At 31.8% G+C, this 10,118-nt stretch overlaps 2 protein-coding genes across 2 annotated transcripts; both read right to left on the bottom strand.

Moving 5' to 3' along the window:
- Nucleotides 1–1,163: 1,163 nt before the first annotated feature.
- LOC119604699 lies at nt 1,164–2,541 on the bottom strand. Its single transcript, XM_037957478.1, has 2 exons — nt 2,506–2,541; nt 1,164–2,204 (listed from the first exon to the last, which is right to left on the bottom strand). The coding sequence occupies exons 1-2, from the start codon at nt 2,539–2,541 to the stop codon at nt 1,164–1,166; spliced, it is 1,077 nt and encodes a 358-aa protein (XP_037813406.1).
- Nucleotides 2,542–2,937: 396 nt separating this feature from the next.
- LOC119604698 lies at nt 2,938–6,325 on the bottom strand. The gene is made up of 3 exons (XM_037957477.1): nt 5,892–6,325; nt 5,294–5,828; nt 2,938–3,966 (listed from the first exon to the last, which is right to left on the bottom strand). Exons 1-3 carry the CDS (start codon nt 6,323–6,325, stop codon nt 2,938–2,940), a joined length of 1,998 nt encoding a protein of 665 aa, XP_037813405.1.
- Between the last annotated feature and the right edge of the window lie 3,793 nt (nt 6,326–10,118).

Below are 10,118 nucleotides of genomic sequence, written 5' to 3'. Positions count from 1 at the left end.
GCCCCATAAAAGGCCCCCTTCAGAAAATGACTTTAACGCACATTACTGGCTTAAAAATGCGAGTATAGCTATGAAATTCGATTTTAAGAAGTAAGTTTCTTACAAGGTAAAATCTCTCTACCGATTTTTATAATTGACCCCGATTGACAAAATATTTTGTTTTTAAAAATTAATATTTTATTAATCTGAGAGGGATGTGTCCATAATTGACTTAAGACGTATTTCAAATATCAACCTAATGTTTAAAGAGGAACATTCCATTTCCGGTATACGGTTTGATGGTGGGTATATTAGATTTGACATAGTCAAATTTAACACTTTTACTTGTTCTTGCCGCCGTTATTTATTGACACCTTTTTAATAGCAGACTTCTCGAAAGGAACTCTAATAAAACAATTAAAAATTTGGATCCGGAAAATATACAGCGTCTTCCGAATATTTATTTCAACCGACAAACATACACACAGGGAGACATACCTTAGGATCCAGTTAACATATACATACTTTAAAGGGATCAGAAAGTAATAAAAAAATGGAAAATTAATTAAATTAATTTTAAAATTAACAATTTTAGACAACTTGATGAAAATTGTCATAGAGCTTCGTATTGAAATAAGTAGCTAAATGTCACCATGTCAAGATATTCAAGGTCAAAGTTTACAAAAACAATTCCAATTTAGGCATCTAAAATTTCACAGTAAAGGCATAATTTCATTGATCTGTATTCAAACCATTTCCTGTTAAAGAAAATACTCTCATACATATATGTAATTTTGATGGTAGAATCATTTTAATTTCTTCACTTTTATTTCTAATTTAAGCAACGCTAATGGAACAAAAAATTCCACCAAATGTCCGGTGGTGTCAACTTTAAACACGAAGTTCTTTACACAACAAGTAAATCACGATTTTTTGCTTTATATCCGTATAGCAGATTGGGTAAATTCCATATTAAATAACACAATTATTAACATTTTTAAATCTAATTTTTGTATTTCAAATAAATTTTTCCAACAGATCAAATAAACTAAAATAACATGTAGTAAGAAAATGTAATTTAAATAATTGATTAAAATACATAAATTAATTTAATTAAATTGAAGATCACTTTTTTACAAAAATACCTTGAATTAATAACAACAATTATTACATCAGTTTTTGTACTAATGTACAAACTCATGCTGCTCACCAAATGCTAATATTTTTACTCTAAAAATAATAATCTCTAAGAAAAATATCACAATACCTATTAAAATCAAAACACTGTAAATAATTAATATACCCTCTATATTTTCCATATTTATGGGCATAAAATGGGATTCACGAGTACTTTTCAAAAAATCCGTATTCAAACTTTTGCGGGCCCAAAAATCTATAAGACCCATACTGCGCAAATTCATAAATAACTCATTGAAACGATTTATCAAAAAGGAATGTTTTGAAAAATACATTGTTATCTGTTGAGCAAAGATAGTTTCAGGTAAAACATAAAACAGACCCCTTTTGCGCTCTGTTATGACATGATACGTTAAAAAATCTTTGGGAGATACAACCGCTAAACAGCGTAATTTTTTATCATTTTCAAGAAAGAAAAATGAACTTTGTTCGGAAGTATTTTTTAGTTTTATAACATCAATATAACCCTGTTCTATACGAGGCACTGTATAGACAGAATCATAAGTGCCCTCAGTCATAACTAATATACATTGCTGATTAATAAGATCGGAAAGATTTTCCGGAGGTTCATGGTATATATTTAATTTATGTAACTGAAACAGTAATGACTGATAGGCGGTACGTAATAAAAGACCATAAACATGCCAGGAAATAATCATAAAACGTGAAAAATGTGTTTCCGGAATTTGTATCAGAGACTGACCCATAAATAAACGCATTATATTAATTGCTTGAGTTCTTATGCGTGGGCTGCCTATTGCTACGCGTATTAGCAGAGATTTATCGTAAAAGTAATCTATGATAAATGCTATCAGTAGACCCAATTGTACACTAAAAAATAAAAATATCCATGTTACATTATCGAAGGGATACACCAATCTTTCCAATGATGTATAAAGTTGAGTTGTTGTGAGTATTCCGTAAATTTGAAATGTTTGATAATACGGTACTGCTGCTGTCAAAACTGTGGAACGTTCGAGTGTGTAACGAAATGAACCCAAACTTAAATCGGCTGTATGGTCGTAAAGCTAAGAAGAAGAATTTATTTTAAATTATTGTTTGTTTGATGTCGTTAAGGTTAATAAAAAATTTTAACTGAAACTAAAAACAATATAAAGTAGGACATATCCGATCATATGATATGCAATATCAGCTAATAATTTTGGGAGCGTAATTGTCTATAGGTACTCTGTTCAATGAAGGACTGTTTCTCACAGAATTTTCTCATATTCAGTACATTAATGGATTGAGCGGTATTCCTATATGAGATTCTGTTCCTTGGGACACTCTAATGTTTATGATAAGTTTTTAAGTTACTTATGAAACTACCGAAAGGGACTTTTTACAGAGACTAGGATTATACATGATTCTAGAGTACATTACTAAATTGTATCATATGTGTTGCATAATTAACATAAGTTAAATTCCGAGGGGAATTTGTATGAGGTCTAGGCGAAATCATAGACCGATTTCAACAAAAATCAAAAATGGCACTTAACTCAAAATGTTGGCCAGGTTTTCATGTAAAATTTCATTATGTTAAGGAATGAAAATGACATGTAAACTATAACGTAAAGACAGTTTATAAAGTTTACATAACGATCCAGAATTTGGTATACCCGATCACTATAATTCTCAATAACAAACTTTTACCACTCATCATTAGAAAACAATTAAACAATTTAAATAAAATAATTCATAACAAACTTTATTTATTACTCAAAAATATCTCTCTGTTTATCATTTATAATTCAAAAGAACTTAATTTTGCACATTATATACAAAAACGTTTACATTAAATATGACAACCTCCAAGAAGAATACAACTACAGTTGCTAAAAGTAAAACACTCCAAATAATTAAAATTCCCTTTATATCACTTAGATTTATGGACTTAAAATCAGTTTTATGTTTATTTTCTATATAATCCGTATCCAAACTTTGATGAGCCCAAAAGTCTATGAGACCCATGCCGCGCAGATTCATAAACAATTCATTAAAACGATCTATTAGAAAAGAATGTTTTGAAAAATACATAGTAATGTGTTGAGCAAAAATTTTCTCAGGTAAAACATAAAATACCCCTCTTTTTCGTTCGTTGATAACATGGTAAGTTAGAAAATCTTTCGAAGAAACAGCCGCTAAACAGCGATCTTGTTTATCGTACTCAACGAAGAAATACGAACTTTGTTCGGAAGTATTCTGTAGTTTTATAACCTCTATAAAACCCTGCTGTATGCGGTTCACAGTGTAAACGGAATCGTAAGTACCTTCTGTCATGACTAAAGTGCATTGTTGGTTAATAAGATCTGTCAGAGTTTTAGGAGGTTCATGATATACATTTAGTTTAAGTAATTGAAATAGCAATGACTGATAAGCGGTGCGTAGCAGTAAACCATAAATATGCCAAAAAATAATCATAAAACGTGCAAAATTAGTTTCGGGAATTTGTATCAAAGATTGGCCCATTAGAAAACGAAGTACATCAGTTGTAGGTGTTTTTAGGGCTGGATAACCTATTGCTACTTGAATAAGTAAACATTTGTCATAAAAGTAGTCTATGACAATTGCTATGAAGAGACCTAATAAAAGACTTAAAAATATAATAATCCATGTTATGTTATCAAATGGATACAACAATATTTCCAATGATGTATAAAGTTGCGTATTTGTGAGAATACCGTAAATCTGATGCGTTTGATAATAGGGTACAGCTGCTGTCAACACTGTGGAACGCTCCAGAGTATAACGAAATGAACCCAAACTAAGATCGGCTGAATGGTCATGAAGCTGAGAAAAGAAAAGAAATAATTGATAAGAAAATACTTAATGATAGTTAAGAAGAGATATGTAGAACCGACCCATGTTTTCACCTAGACCCATACAAAAGACTGTAGACTAGACTAGACTAGACTATAGATTAGACTATAAACTAGTCTATAGACTAGACTATAGACTAGACTATAGACTAGACTATAGACTAGACTATAGACTAGACTATAGACTAGACTATAGACTAGACTATAGACTAGACTATAGACTAGACTATAGACTAGACTATAGACTAGACTATAGACTAGACTATAGACTAGACTATAGACTAGACTATAGACTAGACTATAGACTAGACTATAGACTAGACTATAGACTAGACTATAGACTAGACTATAGACTAGACTATAGACTAGACTATAGACTAGACTATAGACTAGACTATAGACTAGACTATAGACTAGACTATAGACTAGACTATAGACTAGACTATAGACTAGACTATAGACTAGACTATAGACTAGACTATAGACTAGACTATAGACTAGACTATAGACTAGACTATAGACTAGACTATAGACTAGACTATAGACTAGACTATAGACTAGACTATAGACTAGACTATAGACTAGACTATAGACTAGACTATAGACTAGACTATAGACTAGACTATAGACTAGACTATAGACTAGACTATAGACTAGACTATAGACTAGACTATAGACTAGACTATAGACTAGACTATAGACTAGACTATAGACTAGACTATAGACTAGACTATAGACTAGACTATAGACTAGACTATAGACTAGACTATAGACCAGACTATAATTGATAAGAAAATACTTAATGATAGTTAAGAAGAGATATGTAGAACCGACCCATGTTTTCACCTAGACCCATACAAAAGTTCTTATGTTGTAATCGTGATAAAAATTAATTCATGTGAATTAACTATAAGTTTAAAAGGATTTTAAAAATTAGTATCGTTATAAAATTCCGATACAATAATGTTCCCTGCATCTCTAAGAAATTGTATTAGATTCGGTCCTTAATTAAGTTTTCTTCAGAAAATCAGTCTATCAATAAATCGTTTTTCAAAACATTTGATCTAACAATTAATAGTTCCATTAGGATCTATAGAATTTGGTTTATAATTTACCGAAGCTCCCAAAGAAGGACATCTTCATAATATACCGTTAACGCTTATAAATCTCCAAAAGATATGGAAATTGTTTTAAAAAAAATCTATATTATTACTACTCAAACTTCTTACTTGTTCTACTTGACGAAAACTATAATGAATGAATTTCTAGCTTAGCTTTTACTTCCACAATTTTCTTACCATTTTCATGGCACCCGTTAAAGTGCCATTGGCTAAAACCTTTCCTCTCTGTTCATTATTAGGTGGTTCTTGTAAATTTAAAGAAAAATTCAATTTTTCTGACAAAACTTCCAGCAACACAGCCTCAAAGTAATCAATTTTATAAAAACCTTCATCACTTTTTAAATAGCTTAAATAAGGTGGTGTATTCCAAACAGCCACACCTAATGGACACTTTTCTAAATTGTCCAATTTCTCAGGAAAAATTGTCAAAGTAATAGGTTTTGACCAAGAGCCAGAATAATAATTGATTTGTTCGACTAAAGGCATTTTACAAGTTAAATAGTTGTCGAAAGGAAAGTAGGTAAATACATCCACAATAAATTCTTTGTTAGCTGTCATTAATGAAACATTTATAATAGAATTTTGCCAAAAATATCCAAACATTTGATTGAGCACACTGAATAGATTAGCAAATCTTGAGCCATGCATTAAATACACCAGGTAGTGTTCCTGTATATCATAATTTCTAGTGTAATTAGCTGGATCTAATTGTCTGCCAAAGAAATAACATATTGATTTTTTTCTCTCATAAACAAATAATTTATTTACAATTTACCTCAGTGATTCGATGCTATCCACTACAATTAGATTATATTTACGATTCATTGTTAGATATCTAACACTCGAACTCTTACTTTCAATTTCCACTTTTATCATGGGCAAATTGAGTAAAACATTATTCAAAAAATCTTTTAAATGCCATTTTAGATACAACTCCTCTACATGTGTGCTGACCATGAAACTGCCTGTAATGGGTACAAAATACTCATGTATTATACTCGAACAAGCACTAATAGAATTTTGCAAAGATAATGGCATATCCGAGTCAATGGCATTTAGCATAATTGATAAATTATAATGTTTCTGCTGTTGCTGTTGTTGCTTTTCCTGTTGCTGCGGTTGTTGCTCTTGTTCTTGTTGTTGCTGTTGTTGTTCACAAGACCAAGTTACCAGTAGACTTAGTGTCACGGTGAAAATTATTAAACGCATTGTAACTATGGCGGACGTTAAAAGTTCGCAAAGTCTAAATAACTTCCGTTAAGTTTGTTGTCGAACATCGAACTGAAAACAAAACTAGCTCGCTCTCTCATTTAGCGGGTTTCTTTCCATTTGTGTGAATATTATTTGTAATTGTGCCAAAAAGCAGAGATGTGGCACGTGCGGAAGGCTATTTCCTCTAGTAGGGGTATTCATGTATACGTTGTTATCACTATCACTTAATTTGACAAATGACAAAACTGTAGTGCAGACTACAGAATTAGCTGTACTATAGAATAGATAGTAAACGAGACTATAGACTGGACTATAGACTAGACTACAGATTATACCAGACTATAGACTAGATTAGACTATATACTAGACTATAAACTAGTCTATAGACTAGACTATAGACTAGATTATAGACTAGACTGTAGACTAGACTAGACTGTAGACTAGACTAGACTATAGACTAGACTATAAACTAGTCTATAGACTAGACTATAAACTAGTCTATAGACTAGACTATAGACTAGATTATAGACTAGACTGTAGACTAGACTAGACTAGACTATAGACTAGACTATAGACTAGACTATAGGTTAGACTATAGACATGACTATAAACTAGACTATAGACTAGACTAGACTATAGACTAGACTATAGACTAGACTATAGACTAGACTATAGACTAGACTATAGACTAGACTATAGACTAGACTATAGACTAGACTAGACTATAGACTAGACTATAGACTAGACTATAGACTAGACTATAGACTAGACTATAGACTAGACTATAGACTAGACTATAGACTAGACTATAGACTAGACTATAGACTAGACTATAGACTAGACTATAGACTAGACTATAGACTAGACTATAGACTAGACTATAGACTAGACTATAGACTAGACTATAGACTAGACTATAGACTAGACTATAGACTAGACTATAGACTAGACTAGACTATAGACTAGACTATAGACTAGACTATAGACTAGACTATACTAGACTAGACTATAGACTAGACTATAGACTATAGACTAGACTATAGACTAGACTATAGACTAGACTATAGACTAGACTAGACTATGACTAGACTATAGACTAGACTATAGACTAGACTATAGACTAGACTATAGACTAGACTATAGACTAGACTATAGACTAGACTATAGACTAGACTATAGACTAGACTATAGACTAGACTATAGACTAGACTATAGACTAGACTATAGACTAGACTATAGACTATAGACTAGACTATAGACTAGACTATAGACTAGACTATAGACTAGACTATAGACTAGACTATAGACTATAGACTAGACTAGACTAGACTATAGACTAGACTATAGACTAGACTATAGACTAGACTATAGACTAGACTATAGACTAGACTATAGACTAGACTATAGACTAGACTATAGACTAGACTATAGACTAGACTATAGACTAGACTATAGACTAGACTATAGACTAGACTATAGACTAGACTAGACTATAGACTAGACTATAGACTAGACTATAGACTAGACTATAGACTAGACTATAGACTAGACTATAGACTAGACTATAGACTAGACTATAGACTAGACTATAGACTAGACTATAGACTAGACTATAGACTAGACTATAGACTAGACTATAGACTAGACTATAGACTAGACTATAGACTAGACTATAGACTAGACTATAGACTAGACCTATAGACTAGACTATAGACTAGACTATAGCTAGGACTATAGACCTAGACTATAGACTAGACTATAGACTAGACTATAGACTAGACTATAGACTAGACTATAGACTAGACTATAGACTAGACTATAGACTAGACTATAGACTAGACTATAGACTAGACTATAGACTAGACTATAGACTAGACTATAGACTAGACTATAGACTAGACTATAGACTAGACTATAGACTAGACTATAGACTAGACTATAGACTAGACTATAGACTAGACTATAGACTAGACTATAGACTAGACTATAGACTAGACTATAGACTAGACTATAGACTAGACTATAGACTAGACTATAGACTAGACTATAGACTAGACTATAGACTAGACTATAGACTAGACTATAGACTAGACTATAGACTAGACTATAGACTAGACTATAGACTAGACTATAGACTAGACTATAGACTAGACTATAGACTAGACTATAGACTAGACTATAGACTAGACTATAGACTAGACTATAGACTAGACTATAGACTAGACTATAGACTAGACTATAGACTAGACTATAGACTAGACTATAGACTATAGACTAGACTATAGACTAGACTATAGACTAGACTATAGACTAGACTATAGACTAGACTATAGACTAGACTATAGACTAGACTATAGACTAGACTATAGACTAGACTATAGACTAGACTATAGACTAGACTATAGACTAGACTATAGACTAGACTATAGACTAGACTATAGACTAGACTATAGACTAGACTATAGACTAGACTATAGACTAGACTATAGACTAGACTATAGACTAGACTATAGACTAGACTATAGACTAGACTATAGACTAGACTATAGACTAGACTATAGACTAGACTATAGATAGACTATAGACTAGACTATAGACTAGACTATAGACTAGACTATAGACTAGACTATAGACTAGACTATAGACTAGACTATAGACTAGACTATAGACTAGACTATAGACTAGACTATAGACTAGACTATAGACTAGACTATAGACTAGACTATAGACTAGACTATAGACTAGACTATAGACTAGACTATAGACTAGACTATAGACTAGACTATAGACTAGACTATAGACTAGACTAGACTATAGACTAGACTAGACTAGACTATAGACTATACTATAGACTAGACTATAGACTAGACTATAGACTGACTATAGACTAGACTATAGACTAGACTATAGACTAGACTATAGACTAGACTATAGACTAGAACTATAGACTAGACTATAGACTAGACTATAGACTAGACTATAGACTAGACTATAGACTAGACTATAGACTAGACCTATAGACTAGACTATAGACTAGACTAGACTAGACTAGACATAGCTATAGACTAGACTAGACTATAGACTAGACTATAGACTAGACTATAGACTAGACTAAGACTAGACTATAGACTAGACTATAGACTAGACTATAGACTGACTATAGACTAGACTAACTAGACTAGACTATAGACTAGACTATAGAATAGACTAAGACTAGACTTAGACTAGACTATAGACTAGACTATAGACTAGACTATAGACTAGACTATAGACTAGACTATAGACTAGACTATAGACTAGACTATAGACTAGCTATAGACTAGACTATAGACTAGACTATAGACTATACTATAGACTAGACTATAGACTAAGACTATGACTAAGACTATAGACTAGACTATAGACTAGACTATAGCTAGACTAGACTATAGACTAGACTATAGACTAGACTATAGACTAGACTATAGACTAGACTATAGACTAGACTATAGACTAGACTATAGACTAGACTAGACTATAGACTAGACTAGACTATAGACTAGACTATAGACTAGACTATAGACTAGACTAGACTATAGACTAGACTATAGACTAGACTATAGACTAGACTATAGACTAGACTATAGACTAGACTATAGACTAGACTATAGACTAGACTATAGACTAGACTATAGACTAGACTATAGACAAGACTATAGACTAGACTATAGACTAGACTATAGACTAGACTATAGACTAGACTATACACTAGACTATAGACTAGACTATAGACTAGACTATAGACTAGACT

This window comes from Lucilia sericata, unplaced genomic scaffold, assembly GCF_015586225.1.
Source record: "Lucilia sericata isolate MDLA Ls3-8-SP2 unplaced genomic scaffold, ASM1558622v1 Contig000418F_arrow, whole genome shotgun sequence".
Classification (NCBI taxonomy): Eukaryota; Metazoa; Arthropoda; class Insecta; order Diptera; family Calliphoridae; genus Lucilia; species Lucilia sericata.
This window is presented reverse-complemented; position numbering and strand designations above follow the sequence as displayed.